This window comes from Jaculus jaculus, chromosome 12 (assembly GCF_020740685.1).
Source record: "Jaculus jaculus isolate mJacJac1 chromosome 12, mJacJac1.mat.Y.cur, whole genome shotgun sequence".
NCBI lineage: Eukaryota > Metazoa > Chordata > Mammalia > Rodentia > Dipodidae > Jaculus > Jaculus jaculus.
Genome location: NC_059113.1, coordinates 52824026 through 52850505, shown reverse-complemented (window position 1 = coordinate 52850505; position 26480 = coordinate 52824026). Strand labels below are relative to the sequence as shown.

Sequence of the window (26480 nt, the reverse complement as noted above, 5' to 3'; positions counted from 1 at the left end):
CTTTCTCTCTCAAATAAATAGATAATATATTTTAGAAAATATCTGGTGTAAGCCTGTAATTCTAGCAGTTAGGAGTCTGGGGCAAGAGGTTCACAAGTTCAAGACCTGCCTGGGATACATAGTGAGGCCTTGTCTCAGGAAGGGAATGGGAGGGGAGGGGAGAAGGAGGAGGACTAACTGGAGGGTAAAGGGGGAAGAAAAAGGAAGGGAAGGAAAGGGAAAGGGAAAAAAAGTAATACTCCTTTGCTGGCTCTGGAAAAAATAAGCGACCAAGAATGTTATTTGTTAGGGTAAGGTTGGTGGCAAATGCTTGAGTCCATTTATATAAAACATTAAATAAGCAATAGCACACACAATACATACATGTGACAAACATTTTTAATTTAATTTTTATTAACATTTTCCATGATTATAAAAAAAATCCCATGGTAATACCCTCCCTCCCCAACCCCACACTTTCCCCTTTGACATTCCATTCTCCATCATATTACCTCCCCATCTCAATCATTGTACTTACATATATACAATACCAACCTATTAAGTACCCTCTTCCCTTCCTTTCTCTTCCCTTTATGTCTCCTTTTTAACTTACTGGCCTCTGCTACTAAGTATTTTCATTCTCACACAGAAGCCCAATCATCTGTAGCTAGGATCCACATATGAGGGAGAACATGTGGCGCTTGGCTATCTGGGCCTGAGTTACCTCACTTAGTATAATCCTTTCCAGGTCCATCCATTTTTCTGCAAATTTCATAACTTCATTTTTCTTTACTTCTGAGTAGAACTCCATTGTATAAATGTGCCACATCTTCATTATCCACTCATCAGTTGAGGGACATCTAGGCTGGTTCCATTTCCCAGCTATTATAAATTGAGCAGCAATAAACATGGTTGAGCACGTACTTCTAAGGAAATGAGATGAGTCCTTTGGATATATGCCTAGGAGTGCTATAGCTGGGTCATATGGTAGATCAATCTCTAGCTGCTTTAGGAACCTCCACACTGATTTCCACAATGGCTGGACCAGATTGCATTCCCACCAGCAGTGTAGAAGGGTTCCTGTTTTTCCACATCCCCGCCAACATTTATGATCATTTGTTTTCATGATGGTGGCCAATCTGACAGGAGTGAGATAGAATCTCAATGTAGTTTTAATTGTGACAAACATTTTGAAAGAGAAACATTTTGGAAGTCAATGGGGACATTCTTGGAGCTCTCATTTCTGCTATTCTGTGTCCTAAAGCCCTCACGGCTGGGCAGGGTTTATGTGTCAGAGCCCCCCCCCCCCCACAGTGTTCTCTGCCAAGAGATGACCACCTCAAATCCTCACAAAACCCTGGAAGCGCCTCACTTTTAAGGGGCTCAGAGATGGCAAGCTGCTGGCCCGGAGCCTCATAGCTGCTATTCTGAACCTTGGGTCCTCCCTGGGGCTACTTCTTGGTGACTCTTTGGGAGGTCACTGAGCCCTGTTGACAGGGCTAGAGTAGGATCTGGGGGGCATGGGAGAGGGATTTCTCACTGTGGGGTCACTGATGGTGTCTGGGGAAAAGATGTGGGTCCAACCTGAGCCCTGCGTGGATGACGGCCCTCAAGGTTCTGGTCCCAGCTACGCCCTGGGGGACGCTCTGGTATGGACGGTCCTGACCCCCCTGGGCTGGTCCTTCCTGAGGGAGGCAAAGAGCTGCTGGGAGTGACAGACAGGCAAAGTACTGGAGGGCCCATCAGCACAGGTCTATGGGCCCTTCCTGGAGCCGTTTCCTTGACCCTGCAGCTTGTCCATCTCCTTCAGTCAGGGGCGCTGGGCAGAACTACTGCAGTAAAAAGTCTTCCTGGGGCCTAGCCTGGCATTTGTCCTTTTGAGCAGATGACTGCCCAGGGCTGTGCGCTGGCTTGCTCACCTCACTCTGTGCTTCTCTTGCAGGCCTGGGACTCAGCATGCCACAGGGCTTGGCTGTCCCCTTGCTCCTACTGATCCTCCAGGGTGGTAAGTGAGGGCCCCATGTCCCCCCACAAAGCTGAGCAGGGGCGGCAAGCCACTGACTCCAAACCTACAGTACCTGTTCACCTGACCCCAGTACTGGTCAAGTGGCTGGCTTGCTATCAGCCAGACCCAGCCAGCCACGGGGCAGAAGTCTACCATGGTTTAGCCTAAGTTTATGCAATGACTCCAGGTGTTGTTCAGTTGGGTCATGGATCCTCAGTAGGTGTGAGGAGAGGGAGGTAGAGGCAGTAGGAGCCAAACCGCTAAAAGGCAGCCCTGGGAGCAGAGGTTAGCCGCAGGACAGGGATTCCTCTCAGGAACTCTGTCCAGGCCTTGGCAGCCTGCTCGGGGAGATGAGGAGGCTGGCGTGGCTGCTCAGCAGCAGAGGGAACTTGACCTTCTCTGCTCACTCAGCAGTCTTTGCTCTTTCTCTCTCTCTCTCTTTTTAACCAAAAGGCTCAGTGCCCCAAATAGCTCCTGCAGGGAACAGATGCCCAGCTTTATTTTCCCTTTCTGGTGGCGACACCCCATATGATAGCCTCATGCCCTATGGGAGTAGATACTAGGTCCCTCCTGTACCCTGAGGCCAGCATACCACCTTCTTAGGGCTCCCTGAAGCCCATGGTCCTGTGTTGCCACCATGTCCAGTTTTTAGTGGAGGACACCTCGGCTCAGAGAGTATTCGGGCAGGGTCAATGTCTAGCTGAGGCCAGGATGGGATGGGTGCGTGGCTCTCATGGACTGCCTCATTTCTTTGAGCTGCTGGAACAAAATGTAAAGAATTGTGTTTCCATAGTTGCAGAGCTCGACACTCAGGGCCTGAAGACCTTCATATCATGCTGGCCTCTTAGGGACTCAGACTGGTGACTTCACCCTGGAAGCCCTAACTCCTCACACAGACACCACACACATGCAGATCTTAGCATGACCTACTTAACTATTATTTATTTATTCATTTAGTTTTAGGCTTTTTGTTTGAGACAGGGTCTCAATATGTAGCCCAGGTTGACCTTGAACTCAGTATCCGTAGTCTCATTCTCTCAAGTGTGGAGATTACAGTCACGCATCCTTATGGCCAACTCACTGCCATGTCTTGAGTGGCTCCATGTGCAGGCATCACCCTAGTTACATGCCTGTGTGGAATCTGGAACCCTGTGTCACCAACTTAAATAGGACGAGGGCGGTTTGGTCCCATGTCTGCAGTCACTGAGCTAAGCATTCCCTGTGTGAAGCGGTATGTCAAGGGGGGCCTGGCTATAGGGCTCCTCTGGCCCTGGAGGCTATCTAGCAGCAGCCCACGAGCTCTGTTCTTATGTGTTATCCTAAGCTTGGGGCTGCGGTCTGATGCTGTAGCTCATAGACAGAAGGCTTTCCCAGAGTGCATGAGGTCCTGAGTTCCCACCCAAGCACCATACATATACACACACGGTCTCTTTCTCTCCTTTCTTTATCACGCTCTCTATCCCCACACTCTCTTTCCCTATCCCTCTCCCTCCCCCGCATTCTCTCATCCCAACTTTGGGGATAAGTTTTGGGAATTGAACTCTAGTCATTAGGTCTTGCTGGCAAACACCTTACTGCTGAGCCATCCCTCCAGCCCCCAGTAATTAATTCATATTTTACTGTGTTTGTATGTGTATGTGTGTGCAGTGTGTGTGTGTTCCTGTCGGTGAGCATACATGCACGTGTGTAGGGCTGCATGTGGAGACCAGAGATTAATTCTAACTGTCTTCCTCAGTCACTGTCCATTTATTTCTGAAACAAGGTCTCAATTCAGCTACACTAGCTAGCCAGTGACCTCCAAAGATGTTTTATCCCTGCCTCCCCAGTGCCACCGTGCCAGGCAGTCTTATCTGGGCACTGGATATCTGAGTTGAAGGAAGTGCTCATACTTGTGCCGTAAACACTTACCCCACTGAGCCAGCTCTCCAGCTCTATTTTATTGTTTTGAGACAGAGTCTGGCTATGTAGCTCAGGCTGACCTTGAACTCATGATCCTCCTGTCCTCTGTGTGCTGGGATGGCAGGCACGCCATGAGCTGGATACCTTTGTTTTTAGAAGTGGAGTGATGACAGGGTGGTTAACACTTCCAGTCAGTGTCCCAAGGGCACTTGCTGGTCATATCTCAGTGGCCAATGACTGGTGGCCATGCTGTTGCAGCAGTGGGAGGGTAGACTTTTGTAGGTGGTCAAGGTTCTCTATTCTCTCATGCTTCTTCCTCCCTGAGGCCCAGACAGAGGACTCAACTGCTCCCTCCTTAGGAGGCTGGCCCCTTCAGCCAGCCTCAAAGGATTGAGCTCCCTCAAAAATTCCGAATGGCAAGGATTCTTGTGTCCCAGGCCACAGTGTTCATTCATGAAAGCTTTTTGTTTTTGTTTTTTGATATTTTTTTTGAAGTAGGGTCTTTCTCTAGCCCAGGCTGACCTGGAATTCACTCAGTAGTGTCAGGGTGGCCTTGAACTCATGGCGATCCTCCTACTTCTGCCTCCCAAGTGCTGGGATTAAAGGCGTGCGCCACAATACCTGCTCATTCATCAAAGCTTGGAACTCACCCACCTTGTCCTCACCCTCAGCCACCTCACCAAGCCTTCCTCCCAGTATACCTCCCACCCTAGCAAAGCCTCCCTCCCACGTCCCTCCATCCCCACCAAAGCCCCTCTCTCATTGTCCCTCCAGGAGGCTGTGGCTGCCCAAACCTCACGTGCTACACAGACTACCTCCAGACCATCACCTGTTTGGTGGAGACATGGGGTCTCCATCCTGCCACACTCACTGTCACCTGGTAAGTGGCCATGCCTCAATGCTTCGGCGGGACTGCCACTCATAGAGCCTGGAAGGCTTGGGAGGGTGGAGCTGGCCTCATGGCACTCTTGGGGAGTTTAGCAACTACCAAGGGGTCATCTCTTTGCTCAGTAATGTCCCCCCAGAAAAAGTGTGAACTGAGAGCCATTGCATCCATCTGATAGACGACCACACAGGGCTCACAGAATATACCCAAAGCACATGGCTGGGAGGGCACAAGCTGCCTGTCCAATCCCATGGCCACACAGGCCCGACTGAGTCAAAGACTCTGGATGGACGATCTCCCTGTGATTTTCCAAGCAATCAGTGGGTGCTCTGTGCTTGCCATGAATGATATGATCATCCACAATTTTTACCAGCACCTTACAGATGAGGCCACCAAAGGTCAGAGAGGTTTAGCAACTAGCCCAAGGTCACACAGTCAGTACTTTCTTAGGAATTCATGTGCAACGTGGAGTAAAGAAAACCCGCTTTTCACTGTACCCACCAGTCTCTTCACTCAGTACAAACATACTGAGTCATTGCTGAAGTCCCTCCCTCCCCACCAAAGCCTTCTGCCCATGGCCCCTCCATCCTACCAGCAAAGCTGTAGACTACAGAGTGAGGAGTAAGAGATATTCAGTTTGGATGTTCAAGGCAGGCCTTTTTGGATGAGAAAAGGTGGCCAGTGAGGCATGAAAAGGGCATCCCAGGCAGGACATCTGATGGCATGTGCAGAGGCCCTGAGTGAAGAAAGAGCTGGTATGTTTGAGGACCAGCAAGCTGGGTATGGCCAGAGGGAGGCAGGAAGATGGAAAACAATAAATAAAACAAATATGCAGCCAGCACCATATCGCAGGCTGGAGGGTTGGGGAGTATAGTTCAGTAGAAGTTTCTATTCCAGTAAAGTCCACGGAGGACCGACATCCATAGTGGTCTTGGAGTGTGATTGTATGCAGACACAAAACACATAGGTAGGGAAATAAACATCTGTGGACTCCTGTGTATACATCCAACCCCATGCTTTCTGCCCAGTGGGAGCTGAAATGCTGAAGTGTTTCCCAAAGTTTCATGTCATGATCATCCCTGGAAGTCCCCCCCCACACCCCGAGCAGGGAGTGAGTGTGCTCTGCTCTTAGCACAGGCCTGTAGCTGTTCAGTGGGTGCTGGAAGAAAAAGGCAGGGAAGAGGACCCCCTTCCTTAGGACAGCAGTCCAGCTGTTGGGACTAACAGACAGATTAGGAAGAATGCTCCAATTTCCCAAGCTGCTGCCCTGGGTGCAATAGTGAGTTCCTGGTCTTTTGGAGGTGTGCAAGCTAAGCCTGGACTCAGCTCTCAGCCAGGATGCTGCAGGGAGGGGACACCATTCCTGGAAAGGGGCCAGCTAGTTGGATATGGTGACCCTCAGCCCCCCTCCAGTCCCTGCCAGCCCTGTGCTCCCTGCTCCCAGCCATGACTGGCCACTCTGCTCCTGAAGGGAAGATGAGTTCGAAGAACTGGAGGACGAGGTTACCTCCTGCAGCCAGCACTGTTCCGGCCACAATGCCACACATGCACAGTGCACGTGCCGCATGCCTGTGATTGACTTCATGCCCGACGACATGTTCAGTGTCAACGTGACAGACCCTCTCGGCAACAACTCCCAGAAGTGCGGCAACTTTGTTCTGGCTCACAGCAGTGAGTACCATGGGACCAAGCTGAGGGTGGGTGACCTGGTGGAGTGGGACCCCATTCTCCCCTCCCTTACAACCCACTGTCCTTGGAGTTCTGCTTTGTAGATGGACCACGTTAAAAAACTCTTTTCTTTATATTCTAGTTATTTATTTGAGAGAGAGAATGAGAAACAGGGACAGAATGCATTTGGATGTGCTAGGGACTCTTGACACAGTGCACAAACTCCAGATTCATGTACCACTTGGTGCATGTGGCTTTATGTGGGGAATTGAACCCAGGCCAGCAGTCTCTGCATGCAAGCATCTTTAACCTCTGTTCACTAAGGGGCAATATTTGACAATTAGGTGTCAACCCCGACCTGCTAGATCCTCTCCCATGGTAAGCTCCAGGGCCTAACAAGGCTGGCCTCCCTCCATTCTGGAGGGGAGAAGGGCAAAGGGTGCAGGTGCTTTGGTTGTCCCCAGAGCCAAGGCTGAGCAGGAAAAAGAAGGGCCTGGGAGGCAGCTTTGGCTTGAGGATGTGTGCACAAGCATATGTGTGGCCACGTGCTTATGTCTCCACTTACATGTTTATGTATCTATGTGTGGGCTCTGGGTATGCCCAGATGTCTGAGTGTGTGTGTCCCTGTCTGTGCTGGAGCCATCTCCACAGCACACAGCCTGCAGAGCTTCCTGCCTTTCCCTGTGCAGCCTGGCCCTGAGCTCTGGTGCTGGATCTGACTCCTGGATTAGGGGATGTGTCTGGCTGGGATTCACACCCCAGGGGTTCAGACTCAAACCACCTTGCTGAGTATCTTGCCACAAGCTTCAGTGAGACACACGTACATACAGATACCCCCTCCACACTCAAAGGTGCATAAACTCAGTTTTCCCAATTCTTTCACACAGAATTAGAAATGCACCCTCAGACTTCTTGGCAGCCACCCCGCTTCACACAGGGAACCAGCCTAGGCTCTGTCCTGTGCTGGGTAGATGGACAGCAAAGCAGAGCCATGGCCTCCCATGGGAAGCACACCATTGAGCCCAGTGTGATGAGGCAGGTTTTGTCTATCCAGCATTCAAGAGACAGGAGGATCACAAGTTCAAGGTCGGTGAGGCCCGTCTCTCCCTCTAGCCTTGAGATGGAGACCCTGTGCATTTCACATTCACTAACAGCCTCAGTGCTCCTTTTTGGATTTCCACAGGGTCTGTTTATTTTATTTTTAATATTTATTTATTTATTTACAAACAGAGAGAGATACAGAGAGAATGGGTGCACCAGGGTCACTTGCCACTGCAAACAAACTCCAGACGCATGTGCCATTTTGTGCATCTGGTTTTACATGGGGACTGGGGAATCAAACTGGGTGGTTAGCTTTGCAGAAAATTGCCTTAACCTCTGAGCCATCTTTCCAGACCAAAGCCTGTTTCTTTCTTTAAAAAAATTATTCATTTATTAGAAAGAGAGAGAGGAAGAAGCAGATAGAGAATGGGCACGCCAGAGCCTCCAATCACTGCAAACAACTCCAGACACATGTGCTACCTTATGGATCTGGTTTATGTGGTACTGGGGAATTATACCTGGATCCTTAGGCTTTGTAGGCAAGTGCCTTAACCACTAAGCAATCTCTCCAGCCCAAGGTCCATTTCTTAATTTGAAAAATACTAATGATAGCCTTGCTGCACTATAGACTTGCCTGAGTCTCCTCTATGATCTGGGACATAGATTGGAGAAGGAGTCCACTCCAGGGAATTGCCCAGAGTGAGACAGAGAGTAAACAGAGTCACAGAGGGCTATCTGAGAATGCCAGACAGGCAAGGGGAGAAGCAGAGCCAGAGGGCAGGGCCACAATCCCATTGTATCAACAATCCCTGGAGAGACCACCTGCTGTATTTACCTCGATTCTGCAAGACATAAGAACAGACAGGACTTTGCAGGGAGAAGGCCCTGACCTTCACCCGCCCCTGGGCCGGGTTGGCGGAGTAAACAGCAGAGGTCAGCCTGCACACACATTGCGTGTATGAAAGACGAGGACAGTCAAGCCCGACTTTCAGGGCCACAAGGATTAGTGTACTGGGCACAGAGCAGAGGGGCTAGGTCTCAGCCAAGGAGGGCTCCTAGAATCTTCCTCTCCTCGGGGGAGCTGACAACAGCAAATAATAATAATATATACTTAGTTTTGTGTTTTGAGATAAAGTTTCTTTCAGTAGGCCAGGCTGGCCTTAAACTGATGATAATTCTGCCTTAGCTTTATAAAAAAAATTTTGTTTATTATTTTTATTTATTTATTTGAGAGTGACAGACAGAGAGAGAAAGAGGCAGGTAGAGAGAGAGAGGATGGGCACACCAGGGCCTCCAGCCACTTCAGATGAACTCCAGATGCGTGCGCCCCATTGTGCATCTGGCTAATGTGGGTCCTGGGGAATTGAGCCTCAAACCGGGGTCCTTAGGCTTCACAGGCAAGTGCTTAACTGCTAAGCCATCTCTCCAGCCCTGCCTCAGCTTTTTGAGTGCTGAGGTCACAGGTGTGGCCCCTACATCCAGCTATGGGTACTATTCTTTAGAATAGAAGTTTTTGGTTTTTTTTTTAAATGAATCTGACCAGCATGTTGTTTGGAAAGTTTTTGCATTAAGATCTACCTTTGGGGATGGGGGAATGGCTCAGCAGTTTAAGGCACTGGCTTTCAAGCCTGCTGGTCCAGGGTTTGAGTCCACAGCACGCATATCAAGCCAGATGCAAAAGGTGGCAAGCAGCACAAGCATCTTGTATTCATCTGGAGTGGAAAAAACCCTAGTGCATGCCCATGTGTGTGCACACATGTATGTGCACACTCATACACAAAAATGACTTTGAACAGGCAAAAAAGAAAAGCGAGAGATTAAAATGAGAGATTTGCCAGGCATGGTGGCACACAAATCCCAGCACTTGGGAGGCAGAAGTAGGAGGATTGCCGTGAGTTCAAGGCCACCCTGAGACTACACAGTGAATTCCAGGTCATCCTGGACTAGATTGAGACACTATCTTGACAAACCAAAAAATAAAATAAAATAAATAAAATGAGAGATTCCACACGCCATCCATTTTGCTCCTTTTATTTTTCCTTTTCTTCTTAGAAGGGGTTGAGCTTCCTGGTCTGTGTGCCCACCACCAGCTGGCATGGGCTGAGCTAGAGTCTGAGTTGCCCCCTCTAAGCCTGGTGCTTTCTCTTTTCATAGTTCCCAAACCTGCTTCGTCATTTCCGTCACTTGCCTGCAGCTGAGCTTGCAGCCTGTGTCTCTTCTAAGTAAAGTGAGGTGGGGGCCAGGGGGAGCTGTGCCCTCAGTCAAGCTAACCCTTACCTCATCTTGGTCAGGAGGGAAATGCTTTACCAGCAGCAGATAATCACCCTGTTTTATCTTTTTGGGTTTTTCCTCTAAGTCAAGCCAGCTCCTCCTTTCAATGTGACCGTGACCTTCTCAGGACACTATAATGTCTCCTGGTGCTCGCATTATGAAGACTCTGCCTCCTACGTGCTACGGGGCAAACTGCAGTATGAGCTTCAGTACCGGAACCTAGGGGACCCCTTGTCTCTGGTGAGGGGCCCCAACTTTGAGGCTGGGAGAGGAGGGAGGAGCATCCAGGCAGGAGAGGGTGTGTAAGTGACAGCTGAGCAGTCACAGTCAAAGGGCCAGGAACATGGGCTGTCCCCGACCCCAACCATCCACGTGGTCCTTCGCATCCTTCTCCCTGGGGCAGAAGACCCCTCACAGCCTCCCTCCCTGTCCCTGCTTCCTCCCCCACTTCCCAGGTCCTACCTTGGATAGTCACAGTGGAGTGGCTTTTGGGAGCCTTCCACTTGCATAGGTGGCCATCACGGGAGCGTCCCAAAAGCATTAGCCATCAAGAGGTCCAGTGTTAGAGAGCCTCTGTTTAGAAGGCAAAGTTTCAGAGGTGCTGTTTGTGTCAAGGGCACATCTCAGGAGTTCGAGTCCCACAGTTAGACACAGATGTGGGGCTATCGAATTATCCATTCATTAGAATGATCCCAGTTGAAGATTTCTGTAAAAACCATCATCTAGAATGTTCTCAGGAAGACTTCCATTGCATAGTCATCCACTGACAAGATCACAATAGTTGAGACTTCAGAGAGGACTACTGTCTGAGACTGGCATCAGTTGGGACAGACCTCAGCTGTCACAGAATCCCCTGGTGCCTATTGTCTGTGTGTTCCCAAACAGTGACGCACAGGAGTGCCCGTGGCTCTCCCCGGGACTCCTAGGGAGTGAGCAGGGGCAGAGAGAAGCCTGGGAGGGAAGTTGCACAGCTTTGCACCCAGATGGCTCTAGTCATAGCCAGGGACAGGTGCTTCCTGCTACACCTGGCAAGTCCCTGCAGGAGAAGGGACACCCAGCCCCACTGAGCGGCGCTGGCACGGGTGACTCTGAGTGCTGCGTCCCTTCTGTCCTGGCAGAGTCCGGTGACCAAGCTGATCTCAGTGGACACAAACCATGCCTCTCTCCTTCCTGGGGAATTCCGCAAAGACTCCAACTACCAGCTGAGGGTGCGGGCAGCAACCCAGCCAGCATATTTCCAGGGGACCTGGAGTGAGTGGAGTGACCCAGTCATCTTTCAGACCCAAGCTGAGGGTAGGTGTGAAGCTGGAGGGATGTCTCATTCAGGAGCAAATCTTGTGCTGGTCCAGAATCCCAGAGCCAGAGGATCCAGGCACGGCTAGGAGATGTGCATTGCATTACTCATCCCCTGACGTACATTTGGCATTGTAGGCAGCTACCTTTCCTGTTGGGGCATTTGGCCCTCCTAGTGCTAAAGTGAGAGTACTTGCTCCCATTTTACAGATGAGGGAACTAAGACTCAGAAAGGCAACATCACTTGCCTGGGGTTAGAGATGTTAATCAGCTTTTAATCACCAGTAAAATGCTTGAGATCATCAACATAGGGTTCCATACGTCGTCATGTGGCCCTGTTGTGTTGTGCCCATGATGGCCTAGTCCATCATGATGGGAGTGTGTAAGAGTTCTGCTCACTTGTGGGCAGCTAGGAAGCAAAGAGGAGGAACCAGGGTCACAATATCCTTCCAGGTGTACCCAGTGACCTAAGCTCCTCCCAGTAGGCCCTTCCTCCTCATATCTTCCCAGTAGTGCCTCAGGAGGGGGACAGCACCACTAATACAAGGGCTTTTGAGGGATCACTTGAGCAGGATGGGGCAGGATCAGAAGCCAGCCCCCCCCCCATCCTTCCACTCCCACCATGTGTTTCTGGGAGGCCTTGTTTCTGCTAGACTCATGGTTTGTTTCTTGTGCAGAGCACCGAGCAGGCTGGGACCCTCACCTGTTGCTACTCTTCCTGGTTGGCTTGGCTCCCATTCTGGCCTTCTTGGGCCTGAAGATCCACCTGCCTTGGAGGTGAGGGCTGGAAACCAGGGAGGCAGGGAAGGGGTCGACCTGGGCCATAGCCCCTTTGATCCAAACCCACTCAGGGGGAGAGAAAGGATGGCAGTGTACCATGAGCTGTGTGCTGTGCCAAGTGCTCACCTCATCCTCACAGCAGTCCTATAAGCTCAACATGGTACACACCTGGGCAAACCAAGATACCGAGAGGGTGAGGAACTTGCTCAACGTCACACAGCTATGAGGTAGGGGAGATAGAATGGAAACCAAGACCATATCCAGAGAATAAGCATTGAGCCCTGAGGAGTGATAACCCATCTCTCCCCAACTCCTCTGTTTCAAGGGGCGTGTTTATATACATCTGTCTTTTTTTTTTAAATTTATTTTATTTGTAAGGAGAGAGAGAAAGGAGACAAAGGGAGAATGGGTGTGCCAGGGCCTCTAGCCACTGAAAAGAACTCCAGACACATGCGCCCCCTTGTGCATCTGGCTTACCTGGGTACTGGGGAATCGAACCTGGGTTCTTTGGCTTCACAGGCAAACACCTTAAACACTATGCCATCTCTCCAGCCCCTACACATCTGTTTTACATACAGGGTTTCAGCTGTGCAGAGCTTTTGCCAAGCAGGCAGGCATCTAGGCTCAGCACACATCAGTCATTGTTTCTGCCTTGGTCTAGATGTTCCAAGTTTGGGACAGAGAATTCCAAGGGGAGAGATAGATGGGGGGAAATAGCTGATTGAGCAGAGCCCTCTGCCTTGGTAGACCAGTAAGTCAAGGCCCAGTGGGACAGTATTGCCCGACCTGCAATAGGCTATAGAGCCTGGAATTTAGGCCTCTGCAGGAAGTCGGAGGAGTCCATTGCTCCTGTTTTACTGATATGCAAACAGGCCTGTGGCAGGCAGGGAAGCAGCAGGCAGCTGGGCTGTGGAAGGTATGGAATCTTCTACAGGACCAAGTAAGGGAGTGAGCATCCGAGTGACCCAAGTTCTGTCTGTACAGGCTGTGGAAGACAGTGTGGGCACCAGTGCCCAGCCCAAAGCGCTTCTTTCAGCCCCTATACATGGACAATGATGGGAACTTCAAGGTGAGCCTCACCCTGGGAGGAAACTTTGGTCCTTTTGGGGAGCCCAGCCACACCCTCACCCTAAACTCCAGACCACCCCAGTAGGCCCAGAGCACGCAGGCCACGGCCTGACTTGGAGCCAGGTTTCAGTCTCCTCATCTGCAAGGTACAGACAGTCGTGCTTGTGGTGCAGAACTCTTCCCAGACTTGACCACACTGGGGAAAGCCAAGCCAGGTGGCCCTGGGGGCATGAACTGGGCCCCTGCAGTTTCTTGCAGTGCCCTTGACCTGTGTTGGAGAGGGAGTCCTGGGGACAGGATGTTTGTCCAACACTGCTCAACACAGCCACCAGAGCAAGGGCTGGGGCAAAAGAGGCTGTGGCAGGGAGGCAGGGGCAGCCTCCTACAGCAGCCCAGCTCCCGCTCTGAACAGCTCCTGCAGGCACTATCTCCAACTTTCGGGTTCTCAGAAGGCTGAGCATCAGAGACCTCCAGAGCAGAGCAGAAGTCTGGTCCCCACCCCACACAGACCTCACTCCTTCCGCCCTGCTAAAGCTCCAGGCCACGCACATTTGGAGTTGGCCTCGCAGGTTTTCGTGTGCCGCGTGCTCTCTCGCCTCGGCAGGGAGCTCCGTAGCCGGCCTCACTCAATCCTCAGCACACCGCCATGGGTGGGTCTGTTCCAGAGACGAGGGAAGTGAGGCCCAGGGAGGTTAAGGGAGCAGCTCAAGGCCACATAGCTAAGAAGTGACTCCAAATCTGGGGTGAGGGCACAATGCAGTTCTGAAATGTTTCATGAGGAGATCTACTCTGAAGCAGAGGGTCCCACTCTTGGGAGTGGTCCCTGCTGACTAGGTGGGATCCTGATAACAGGCAGGTGAGGGGAGGGAGGGTCCTCAAAGTTTAAGGACCACTGCCCCAGTCCAGCACCACCCAAAGTCTTTCCACTGATATACTCCACTCAGATCGTAAACATTTATTGTATGCCTACTGTATGCCAGGCACTGAGGATAGCACCATGAGCAGAAGGGTCCGGCTCTGCCCTGGCTGAATGTCCCCTGTAATGGGAATATGCAAGCCAGAGAATGAGAGGTTTCAGGAATAGTCAGCGGACAAGTTAGGGGCTCTACCACTCAGAACTCATGTCCCGGTAACTTGACTCAGGAATGTTGCCCCTACGTCCTGCTGACCCTAAGCCAAGTGCCCTGATTATCAGTAAGCAGGCTACTGAGAGCAGCAAGGCCTTATCACAGGAGGGGTCCCTGAGGCACTGAACATGGATGCCTTAAGGTCCTGATACGTCTTTCTGCTATCCCCCCACCCGTTACTTTCTTCTCCCTTGCTATCTCTAACTATGTCCATCTGTCTTCTGCTCTGTCCACATACCTGTTCTCCCCGTCTCACCCCATAACTGTATTTTTCTCACAGAAATGGGTGGGCACCCCTTTCACAGCCTCCAGCCTGGAGCTGGCACCCTGGAGTCCTGTGATACATTCAGACCTGCAGATGTGTGATAACTGTCAGTCCCTGAGTCCAGTCAAGGGCCTGAAGCCTCCGGAGGCACCAGAGCCGGTAGAGCAGCTGGAGTGTGATGGAGTCTGTGAGCCTGGCTACTGGGGCCCAGCCCCCTCCGCAGCTGGCAGCCCAGGGTGCTCAGCCTACACCAAGGAGAGGGACCGGCCGTATGGCCTGGTGTCCATTGACACAGTGACTGTGGGGGATGCAGAGGGTCTATGTGTCTGGCCCTGCAGCTATGGGGATGAAGGCTACCCATCCCTGATCCTGGATGCTGGCCTGGAGCCCAGCCACAGCCAGAAGGACCTGTTCTCAGTCTCTGGAACTATGTTCCTGTCCTATGGCTGTGTCTCAGGCAGTGGTCCTGGGCTGGTAGGACCCTCAGGCAGCCTCCTAGACAGGCTGAGGCAGCCCCTCTCTGAGGAGGAAGACTGGGCTGTGGGGCCACCCTGGGAAAGCAGGTCCCTGAGAGGGGTCTCTGAAAGTGAGGCAGGCTCACCACCTGGTCTGGACATGGACACCTTTGACAGTGGTTTTGTGGGCTCAGATTGCGGCAGCCCTGTAGAGTGCGACTTCACTGGACTCCACAATGAAGAGCCACCTCGGAGCTATATCCGCCAGTGGGTGGTCAGGACCCCTCCATCTATGGACACTGTGCCCCAGGCCAACTAGCCATACTGACTGGCGATGTGATGTAAAGAAGCCAGCAGCCTGTGGTCTCCAGGTGGTCCTCTGAGCCCAATGTGTACAGTGCATATGTGCATGTGAGTGTGTACATGTGTGTGTGTATGCATATGAGTAGGTACAGCTTTGATGCATTGGCCTATTCACACGTGTGAGTAGCAATGTTCCTCATGGACTTAGGCCTCAGCTGCTTCCCCTGTGACCATGTGGGTGGCCGCAGTCAGCTTTCAAGCAAATGTCAGGCTGCTTCCTGGGACACTCACGACAGATGCCAAACCTCATCTCTGAGACCCCATTTCTCCATGCCCAAGAAGTCTAGGCTGTAATTATTGCTGTTCCTCAGGGAAGGAACAGAAAACTTTGGGGTCCTAGTGGTATAGGTCAGAGTCCTAGCTTTGATAGCTCCTGGTTGTCTAACCTGGAGCAAGTCCACCTCACTGGACAGCAGCATTGGCATGGCCTGCTCTGGCTCAGGCAGGCATGGTCTCTGTCACATCAGCCCTCTGTCTTCCTGTCTTCTGTGGGCTTCCAGGACTGGGTGCATGCCCAGAGTGGGTGGAGGTAAGCAGCGGCCCATACAGACAGCCTGGGCACCTGTGGGGCATCCCCCTCATGCCTAGGGCACCTGGGGGTCTCCAGACTTGTTCCCACTCAGCCTTGTCTCCCAGAAGCAGCCCCACCAGTCAATATTGCCTTTTCTGACTTTTGCTCATTAAAAAAAAAAAAAAAACTCTTTAAATATCCAGGAAATATTAACCAAGCACCAAGTAGATGCTAGGTGTGTGTGGCTGTGGCGGTGGGGAGGGAGAGTGGGGGTGTAGTGTTCACAGGACCCTCCCAGTGGAGGCACTTGTGGAGGGCAGGGGACACGCAAGAGGGTGGTGAGAACCACCCCATGGGCTCTGAGACAATCTGCACCCAGCTTCTGCCCTGGCTACTTCCAGAGCATCGTTTTATTCTTCTTGGGGATTAATCATCTTGGGGGCAATCACCTTGCTTCCAGCGCTTTCTCAGGGAGCTTGTTGAAATGTGAGTGAAGAAGCTGAGATAATACCTAGCAATGTTTGGAAGGTGCCTCTCTGGACATGAGTAGCATAGGACTGAGCTGAGGATTGCATAAGATGGTCCAGTCCTTCCTTCCCTTTCTCCTCCCCCTCTCTTTGCTCTTTCCTTCTTGAAAGTAGACTGTTTTCCTGCAGAGGTGCCCACCTCAGCCATTGTGTGGTGACTGCAGACCAAGCAAGGCTGAAGCAGCAGAGACTTGCAGGAACACTCTCACCCTGGTTATGACCTCCAGCCATCTCTGGCTGTCCTGGCTGCAAGGGCAGACTTAGGCTGGAAGTTAGAGATTGCTCTTGAGAGAGGCTTCCCTGGGCTCGTCAGAGTAGCTGGAGTGAATGGCTGAGTATAGTCAATGCCTAGATCAGGGCTGGAGAGTTCTAGAACACCACTAGTCTTAACAGTAGGACTGTGAACCTTGGGATCAGGGTGTAAGGCTCAGATGGGTGCATGAAAGAGAAACCACCACTCCTGCATGTGTGGGCAGCCCCACCCCACTGCACCCCAAGACACTGGGGCCTAGGTGTACTGTGGTTTCACACCCTCTGGGGAGCCTTGGGTTGCAGGTGCTGTCTGGAGCAAACAGCTTAGCTCTCCAGACTGGGGTGTGTGGAGTAAGAGCATTCAGGCCTGAGGCTTTGGCCTAGAGCAGGTATGGACCCCTGTGGACTACATTTTGAAGGGTCATGGATTGTGAATGTGGGTGCGGAAAGTTGGAGGCCAGGACTGGATCCTCTGAAAGGGTGGATTATTCGTTGGTGGAGGACAGATGGAGGGTGGTGAAAGAGAGGCTTAAAGGAAGAGCAGCTGGATAGAGACGGGTGCTGGCCATGGGGGAACCAAGCATGAGGCCAGCCCCCACCTGCCTTATTACTGCTTCCTTCAGTCTGGCACAGCAGACCCCCAATAAGGCCTGGATTGTGGCCCAGCTTGTTTCTATTGTATCAGTTCTTCCATTCTGACATATTTCTTTTATTTATTATTTTATCGAGTTGAATAGGGCCATTTCCATGCAAGCATACTTTAAGTATATTGCCTCTCATTATGCACACATCCCATGTCCCATCATCATCTTTTCTCACCTCTCTTCCCACTGAGTGAGGTTCCATCTCACCCATCAGAATGGCAATCATCAAAGAAACAAATGGCAACAAATGCTGGTAAGGATATGGAGGAAAGGGGACCCTTAGATCCTGCTGGTGGGAATGTTAACTGTCCAGCTACTATGGAAATCCATGGAGAGGTTCCTCAGAAAACTAACAATAGAACTGCCATGTGACCCAGCTACACCACTCCTGAGGATTTACTCAAGACACCGTGGCCAATTTCAAACTATGAAATAAGTGAGTCTAAACACAGGGATGGGAAAGGATACCCTGCTGGGAAGAGGTGGCTGGCTGCTGATGGAGCCCCGCTAGCACAAACCGAGGATAGGACTCCAGTGGGGATGCATTTGCCAGACTATGACAAAGATAGGAGGTATAAGGTGCATTGGTTATTCTTGTAGCCTTCAGGTAGGCCAAGGACCAGGGAGCAACTGGGGGAGGGAGGTCCTGTCACCTAAGGCTGGACAAGAGTTGTTGACCCTCTCTGCAAGGAAGGAGGGTTCATAGCCACATACTCTGCAGATTCCCCAGGCTCTACTACTTTGCCCATTTGGCTGAGGAGGTAGAGCCATTTCTGACTGCAGGAGGAGTTCTGCTAAGGTCAGTCCCCAAATTAAAAATGAGTCAGACCCTGGACTTTGGACATCTGATCCCATTCCAGCCCTTGTTAGCCTTGCACTGCAAAAGACATCAGATCAAAAAGCTAAGCCTCGCTAGGCATAGTGGCACACACCTTTAATACTACACTTGGGAGGCAGAGCAGGAGGAGCCCTGAAGTTTGAGGCCAGCCTGAGACTACATAGTGAATTCCAGGTTACCACGGGCTACAGATAAACTCTACCTCAACTGAACCCCCAAACAACAAAAAACCCCCAAACCAACCAACCCTAGCCCTCTTAGCAAACACCTGTAGGTACCTGCTGCTTGCTGTCCTAACTCTGGGAGGGGTCACTAGACCATCCCAGCCCCAGCTGTGGTGTGTAGTTAGGGACAAGCTGTTTCTTCTCCTTGTTGGTACTGTGGATTGAATTTAGGGCCTCACACATGCTAGGCAAGCGCTCTACCACTGAGCTCTATTCTATCCCCAGTCTCTGGTGGATGACAAGATCTCTCACCTTCTGTCTGTGGCTGGTCTCCCTTCCTGTCCAGGTCAACTGGGCCTGCCTGTGCCCCTGCTACACAGAGCAGCCTTTCCCAGCCCACCCAGCCCCACATGCATTGTAGGAACCAAGCTCAGGACATGGGCGGTTGCAAGATGAGTGGTGGGCAATGCACCTTGCTTTGCGGGCAGTGCAGAACAAGTATGGAATCCCAACAATGAAGACCCTAGAGAAGGGACATCCACACGCTCACAGAAGTAGGTGGGGTTGTCTGTGTCATGTCACCTAAGGGGACCAGCCTTCACAAGGCTTACATTTCAAACTGCAACACCCACTGGCCTGCTTTTGCTTTTCTCTAAACATGTATTGATACATCCATCTTGGAATTAATACATCCATCCTGGACTTGAGTTGTCTACCGACTGCCCCTGAAGTGGGGCCCAAAGTCAGATTGTGCAGGCTCGGAGCAGTTGCTCAGCAACATGGAGGAATGGCAGAGAGGGGTGAACACCAGTCCTCCAGCCTGAAGACAGCGCAGAAAGAAGATGGTCTTAGGAAGTCTGCAGAAGGAAGCCTTCCCCCACTGCCTGGACCCCACGCAACTTGGGTCCTGCTTCCCTCACTCCACTCAGTGGCAATAAATCTGAAGGGTTTTCTTTCCTCAACTGATGAGCCCAATAAGAAAGCTTGACCTGTTCTCCCTACCAAGCACTGTCCACTTCCCATCTGATCACCCAGTGTGGTGTCATGTGGTTCTGATGCTGGCAGCCTGGTTGGAAAGCTTCCAGTCTAATGGGAGCTGTTTTAATCTCCTGGGCCCTCACTTTCCTCATATATGAAATAGGTAAACAGATCACATTTTAGGACTGTGGTGAGACTAGTTCTATGTAAAAAGTGTCTAGAGCTGGGATACTTTTGATGGTGAGGTCACCTGACCCCAGGCAGTTTTCACAGGTCTTCTATCTAATGGGATAAGCACCACTGTTGGAAGTGTGACTGGGCTGCTGCTGCCCCCTTGTGTCCAGTACTGGAACTGGGGGTGGCTTCTGGCAGCACCATCTGACAGCTTGGAAGAGGGTCTAACCTCCAGCCTGCTTGGGGTGGAAGCCATCACCATGACGGAAAGAGTAAGTTTCTAACCCAGTACTGGGGTGGCTCTGCAGACCTGAGGAACTTTGTGTGGGAAGACACAGATGTGCAAGGGGTGTCGTAGAGAGAGCAAACTGCACTAATGGCATGGTAGACCCATGCTTCCCAAGGTGCACACATGTGTGTAAACACAATAGGCCTAGGCATGCTCTAGATAGGCAGGCAGAGGCTTGAACCATGTATGGAAGAATGATCTGTACAACGCACATCTAGGGAAACTGGGAAGAGAAGAGAGGAGGGCCTAGCAAACAGAGGACACAGAGCCATGGACATGTGGTTCCTGTGTGGGCGGCAGGCTGAGTTTGAGAAGACATGCTCATCTGGCCTGGTATTCCTGTCCTCCTTGATGACAGGAAGGGCAAGGCTGGGAGCCACCACCGTACAATGCGCTGGGGGATAAAGAAGGCCCTTTCATGAGATTTGTTGTTAAGTTCTTGGTGCATGACATTTCTTTTCCTTCTAACTTTGAACTTCTACAGCTCAGGCACATACTTCCAGTTCTCAAAGTCACTAGCATGCCCTGGCCTGTAGACAGAGGCCACCTTCCTCGTTTGTTACCAGCATCTCAGCCTGTAACTACTCTGCTGTTTGTGCAGAGCTGTGTACTTGGTCTGCTCAGAACATCATATGCATATCAGGCTTAAAATGTTTTTGACAGAGAGTCTCATGTAGCTCAGGCTGGCCTCAAACTCACTGTGTAGCTGAAAATAACCTTGAACTCCTGATCCTCCTCCATCCACCAGAGTGCTGGGGTTACAAGTAGGAAGCACACACATACAGCTCCACTAGCCCATGAAAGCAGAAGGGATGCTATGGTTTGCTTCACCATCAGATCCACCCTCACCTGTCCTCACAGGAGTGTGACTTGTAGTGATGACTAGTGTCCAAGATGGCTGAGGGAGGATGAATAATCTGCAAGCTGGGGGAGGCCATCAGGTGCCACGGCCTCTCCAGAGTCAAATCCTAAGGCTCAGGCCAGCTGCGGGGAGTAGCCTCCTCCCAGCACTCCAAAATGGCATATATTGAGGGCAAAAGTCCCCTGTCTCAATATTTCAAGAAAAGATGGAAATCTAAATTTTTTCTCCAAAATGTGAAAACTCCAGATATTTTAATGTCACATGCCACAAAATTTCATGGGACAAGTATCTTCACAGGTCTGGCAGGCCTGAGAGTGTTCCCATGACGAAGGGATAGACCTAGGACTGGATGATGGGTTGTTTGGCTGTGTCCTTGAAGCCAGCACACTCACCTCTCCATGAGCCACAAAGCTGGGCCCAGAACCTTCTCCTTTCTCTTTCCTAGAGGTGGGGGTAGGGGTGGGGTGGCCATGTTTGGCTGAGCCACGGCTGAAAGCAGAGAGTTACGTGGGGATCAACAATTGCCTGGGAAACATACCAGGCTAAATGCATTTGACTTACTTTAATTAAAAAATAAATAAATACATGCCAGGCGAATTATTTCTAAATGAGAAAGAAGAAAAACAAAACCACAAAGACCAAAATAAAACAAATAAAAGGAAAACCTGCAGTGCCTCATTTCTAGCAGGCAGGGATGCCCTCACAGCTCCAGGGTTGGGACACATCCCTTCAAAGCCCTTCTTCTAGGTGGGACTTGGGCTGTCAGGGATCTGCCAGGGTGGCTGAAGTCAGAACTGTGTGGTGGCCTTGAGAGGGGCCGGTGTCCACAGTTGTTTCAGGGCCTACTGGCATGTCTACTTCCAATGGCAGTAGCCACAGCAACTGGGGTCTGGGTTCAGAGCAGGACAATGGGCCTGCAGAAAGGCTGTGCTGCGCAGACAAGGGAGCAAGAGCAGCCGAACCAAAGTCGCCTGGCAGCTGCTCTACCCCTTGCCCCACCTGACCAGGTGGGGTGGACAGGTTCAATGGGGCAGTCCAGAAAGTGTCAAAGCAGGTGGACAGTAGACACTCTGCTCAGGATGGCAGAACACAGATAATGCCCCAGGGCTCAGGGCGGGAGGGGGGGGGAATGGGGTCCATCAGCCAAGGGTGTGCTTTTGGGAGATGACCTAAGTCTTTATAAGTGGATCCACTTGTTCCAGTTGACATCGTGTGGAAAGATGCGGCCCAGGCGGATGGTGCAGTCCACTGTGGGTTCATAGAAGGCCATGTAGCTCTCGGAGCAAGAGGATGCCTCGGCCTCACTAACCTCCTGGGCCTTGGCAGTCTCCAACAAAGGATTGGAGAAGAGTGTGACGGCTGCTGGCTTCCTCAACAGGCGCTTACGGATGCAGCCAAGGAACTGAAGGCCCTGGACACAGACACAAGGGTTACAAGGGGTTCTACTTACTTGGGGAATGTGGTTTTCTGGCATTTATGAAATGCATTCTACCAGGGAGCTGTTCCCAGAGCAAGGGACACCCAAATCTGGCCTTAAGAGGCCGGCAGAACCTAACACAAGGGTTTAAGTCAAGGGGGCTGAGGAGGAGTGGTAGAATGGGAGTCACCTCCAGAGGATAGTTCTTCCAAAAAGGGCAGAGAGAGCTTCTGATCAGCCTGACTGACCCCTCATGGGGCTCTGCCTGGCCTGGATGTGCTAAGAAGTCCAGAGTTTCACTGAATGTTGAGTTCAAAGTTTGTTGGAGCGTTTCATTCCTGGGCTGTGGGACCTCAAGGCAGCTACCTGCCTGGGCGAGGACGGGCAGAGTTCATGTAGAACCTGGCTTTCCTTGCAACCCCCCCTCATGGCTGCATTACAATTACTTGCCGGGCTCCCAAGGGTCTGTGAGCATGTGACCCTGGTAGAGTGTAAGTGTGAGGAGGGCTGTTTGCTCCTCAGCCTGGGCAATAGCAGGGCTGGGTAGGAAACTGAACCGATAGAGGGACAGGGAGTTCAGTAAGTGTGTGTGTGACTGAGGTACGGGGGGAGCAGGCTCAGAGAGAAGAAAACCAAGAGCACCTGGGATAGAGGCAGACCCCTCTGCTGATGGTCAAACAGGATGGAGGTGGGACACCTAGGGTGAAGGCTCTTCAGGACCTGGCCCTATCCTGGCCACTACCACCTTCCATGGAACTCACCCCTCTCTATATGCCACCACCATAGGTGACTTGCACCCCCTGGGCCCCACCTGGAGCAGCTCAAGCACAGCGACGGGCTGCAGGACACCTTGGTAGTACTGCAGCAGGCAGCTCTCGGGGATGCCGGGCCTGCTCATGATGTGGTACATCATGGCCTCCATCATGCCCTTGCACACAGGAATGTTCAGGGACCCATCCACGCTGCGCCATGGGCGGCCAATGAAGCACACTTTCTCACCCCTGCAGGACAGACACTTAATATCAGGGTTTAGCAAGGCAAATGAGGGAACACCCTGGCCACAGGCAGGCCACTGGGTCTCAGGGAGGCCTTGATCACAGGGCTGCTGACCACCACCTTTTGTCCTCTGGCTTCTCTTAACCCCTGGTGGGACAATCGCTCACAGTGCAGCTGATGTGGCTCCTCCCCATGGTCCTCACAGAGGACCTTTAACCCTAGGGCATGGTCCAGACATGGGCTCTTTGAACACAGGCTGCTACCAGCACTGGGCTGATCTGCATGAACCTCCAATGGATGGAAAAGTGGCTCTGACAGCCATGGCTGGGCCCTGGGAAGGTCCCATCTGAACCCTGGGAGCCACACTCAGAGCAGAAGGCCCTGCCAAGTCAAACCTACAAACACATGGAGAGAAGCATCCCAGGAGGGCTCTGTGGAACTCAAGCAGGGAGGGGTCTAGCCCTCCTGATGGGCACAAATGTCCCAAATGCCCCCTCTCAACTGCAGGGAGGAGAGGCTGCCCTAGGCCGGTAGTTTGGAGTTTGAGGTACTCCAGTCACATGCTAGCTGAGTGACCTTGGGCAAGGGCAGCACCTCTTTGGGTCATCTCATCTGCAAAGAGGGCACAGTGGACTGTGGAAGGCCTCTGTGAAGCACGAAAGAAAGCACGCATTTCAGGCTTCTTGGCGAAGGTGGCAGCCAGTTTGGAGGAACACTGTGGGTACTGTGCCAATACCTACATGGCTGCTCCTTGCCCACAGTGGACAAACCACTGCCTGTATCATAGTGAAGGAGCCCCAGACTAGTCACTGACACTGGGTCATCAGCCTGGGAGCTAAAGCCAGGAACCCCCACTCACCTCTCCCACATCGCCTGGGCCAGGCCACTGGCCAAACTGCTTTCCATAAGCCCTGAAACAAAGAAAAGATGGTAGGGACTTAGAAGGCTAAGCAAGAGGCCATCTACTCCTCTCTTCAATGAAAAGGTACCAAAACAAACAAAGCAGTGGCCTAAAGGACAATCCTCTACAAAGAGTGCTATTCCTGGTGCCAGCACATCCAACACAGAGCCAAAACAGCAGTGCAGGTGGCACAGCCATCTACCTCCAAGGGACCCTGGCACATGGGGAGGTAGTGAGTGCCTCATTTCCCACCCAAGATCCCTAACCATAGGGGCATGTATAAAACCCTCAAGCAAAAATAACCCAAAGGAAGGGCAGTATCCAGGCCTCATGGGGAAAGGCCTTGTGAGGCAACCAACAGAGCGTGCTCAGTGGCAAGAACCTCACACACAAGGCCTGGCACTGTGTCTGTCACAACCGTGCTGGCAGGGAATACTTACTCTCTAGTGGACATACATTTGAGGCCAGCTGTGATCAGCTGAAGCCCCTGTGTGGCAGAGCAGGTTCCCAAACCCAGATGCAGGGCTAGGCCAGACAAGTAGGGAACAGAGAATGGTGGGTGGGGTATTATGGTTGGTACCTCTGGGGTCTTCGGACCCTTCTTCTGGAAGCTGTAATTCACAGCTCAGCTGATCTGGACCAATACCCTCTTGGTCCTCCTGTCCCAGGCCCATGTCTCTGAGTGCCTGTTCCGGCCCAGACCTGGGGCTGGTAGCCATACACATATCCTGGAGTGCGGGTCTCTTGGCAGGGAGCCTTGGGACCCCGTCAACATCAATGTCGCTGCTTTGACTGGCACAGCGACGCCTCTTGGTGTTATGGGGGCTGCGAGAAGCCCCGGCCAGCCCTTCAGAAGGGTTGTCCTCGCTGCTAGGTCCCTCAGAGCCCCTGGCCTGGGAGGCTTCCTCTGTGCTCCTGAGCCGCACTGAGTGCAGAAGCCAGGGATGGGCAGAGGCCATGGCTACTAGGCGCACGGTGTTGCCCCCGACTTCCAGCACCTGTTTCCACCTCAAGAGGTCCTATGAGAAGGAGAAACCATGGGTCTGTCTGAGAACAGGAGTGTATGGTATGATCAGTGGGTAACGAGTGGATGGTACCCCTCAAAGAAGTGTCAAGTGTCCTGCCAACAGCTGTGTCCCTCAACAAGCTTTTTCTGTTCAGTTCTGGGCAGCTGTTCTCAACACAGTATGCCAACTTTATCACACAGCTGCTCCTTCATAGCCGGTATCCATCAGTCTCCTGCCCGGCTCATGTTCCCATGAGGCCTAACACCCAAGTCTACTGTGCCTTTCCACAAAAGTGGTCATCAGTTCAGGACAGACAGCATTCTCCTCACACTTCCTGTCCTGCTGCCATCGAGGATGCACTATCACTCTGTTTTCGCATAAGCCCCATGATGCCACTGACAGCAGGAGCCCAGGACTTACACTTAGCTAGTACAGGTCTGGGATGGGCTGCTTGGGCACTAGCCACCTGGGCCATGCCAGGGACAATGGGAGCTGTCTGCTCATTGCCCTCTTATGACCAGTGGGTTCCACCTCCATAGTCTTAGAAAGACTCCCAGGCGTCTCTAGGCTCTTAGTTCCCTGCCAAGGCTACAATAGCAAGAGGAGGGAACATTCTGCCACCATGTGAATGGTGTTCCTTCCTCCACTCTAGGTCTCTCTGGGGGTGGGAACAGATTACAGTCAGAGGCTGCACTGCTGACAGTATGAAGGGGGTCATGACAGCTCTCAGGGGCCATCTGCGGGTCACTGAGTCTAAGGGCAAGGTGGTGAGCCAAGGGTGTGCAGGAGGCCCATGAGTGGTGGGTACACCAGAGTCAGGGAGGACACAGCCACAAAGAACACAGCCCATCTGGGGGAGAGGCAGTTGCCATGGGGTTCAGCTACTTTCAACAAAATGGAGAAGATAAACTCATTTTAAAATGACAGAAACTAATTCAATTGAAACAAAACAACACACTACTAGGTGCCCCATCCTAAGCCCATCTGCCAACCACATCTAGCCTCGTGTAGTTACTTCTGTTCACACCCTTAGGTCATTTCCTATAGCCCAGCTCACCTGGACATAGCCAAGGAATGTCTTGGTGTACCCGTCCGCTATCTTCCTCAAGGTTGAGAACTGTCTGCTCAGCTCCCCCCTGTCAACCCCAAAGCAGCCAGCAGCAGCCACAGCCTGCAGGATCTCCAGGGCAGCAGACACATCTTCCGGGCTGTATCCAGACAGTGTCACCTGGTGGGCGAACTCTTCTGGGCTGTAGGTGTGCAGCTGGGGGTCCACCAGGCTGGTGAAAGAGTCAGGGAGGCAGGAGGGCCCCACCTGAAGTTCTCCTAGAGGTGAGGCTATACAGACAAGGAGGAGGGGCAGAATCAGTTTCACAGAAGCCCCTCCTCTTCCAGGGGCATGGCTATGGAGACAAGGAGATGGGGCAGAGTGTCTCACTGAAGCCCCTCCCTAGACCAATGCCTGACAACTAGGTGGATTCAGCTCCAGTGCCAACTCACTGCTACTAAGCAGCCTTGGGCTCACCTTCTGGGGACACACTGGGTACTAGCAGTTGGCTTCTTGGCAGGGTCATGTCCTCATGATACCCTGACCTCACCTCCTGGACTGTACTTTGCCAACATGACCACTGCGGGACACATAGGTCCAGACTCTAGAGGGTGGCTGCATTGCCAGGTGTGCTGGATCCATCTTTTCCAGAAGCATCTTTACTTCCTCCTGGCTCCCTACCCCTGATCCCCTTCCAATACATTCAGGCATTTGCCTCCACTGGCCAGAGGGGGCTTGTTTCTGTTGTGTCCCATGGAGGGCATCTGCTGAG

The 26480-nt window shown here is 52.0% G+C and overlaps 2 protein-coding genes across 2 annotated transcripts in view; one reads left to right on the top strand and one right to left on the bottom strand.

The window, feature by feature from the left end:
- Positions 1-1929: 1929 nt before the first annotated feature.
- On the top strand, positions 1930-15730 carry Il21r (interleukin 21 receptor). Its single transcript, XM_004668355.3, has 8 exons — positions 1930-1981; positions 4658-4763; positions 6241-6440; positions 9835-9989; positions 10868-11042; positions 11720-11819; positions 12807-12891; positions 14298-15730. The coding sequence occupies exons 1-8, from the start codon at positions 1936-1938 to the stop codon at positions 15054-15056; spliced, it is 1626 nt and encodes a 541-aa protein (XP_004668412.2). The 5' UTR covers positions 1930-1935; the 3' UTR covers positions 15057-15730.
- A 4841-nt stretch (positions 15731-20571) lies between these two features.
- Gtf3c1 (general transcription factor IIIC subunit 1) overlaps positions 20572-26480 on the bottom strand; it is an 80373-nt gene continuing 74464 nt past the window's right edge. Inside the window, exons 33-37 of the mRNA XM_045131851.1 lie at positions 25718-25998; positions 24234-24672; positions 23612-23663; positions 22568-22757; positions 20572-21750 (exon numbers count right to left, since the gene is read on the bottom strand). Coding sequence (XP_044987786.1) covers positions 21517-21750; positions 22568-22757; positions 23612-23663; positions 24234-24672; positions 25718-25998 — 1196 coding nt within the window. The 3' untranslated portion in view covers positions 20572-21516. The remainder of the gene's footprint in view (positions 21751-22567; positions 22758-23611; positions 23664-24233; positions 24673-25717; positions 25999-26480) is intronic.

Coding starts and splice junctions, on each gene's coding strand:
- Il21r (XM_004668355.3), top strand. CDS start 1,936: ATGCCACAGGGCTTGGCTGTCCCCTTGCTCCTACTGATCCTCCAGG. Junction 4,764..6,240: donor GCCACACTCACTGTCACCTG/GTAAGTGGCCAT, acceptor CTGCTCCTGAAG/GGAAGATGAGTTCGAAGAAC. Junction 6,441..9,834: donor CTTTGTTCTGGCTCACAGCA/GTGAGTACCATG, acceptor TTTTCCTCTAAG/TCAAGCCAGCTCCTCCTTTC.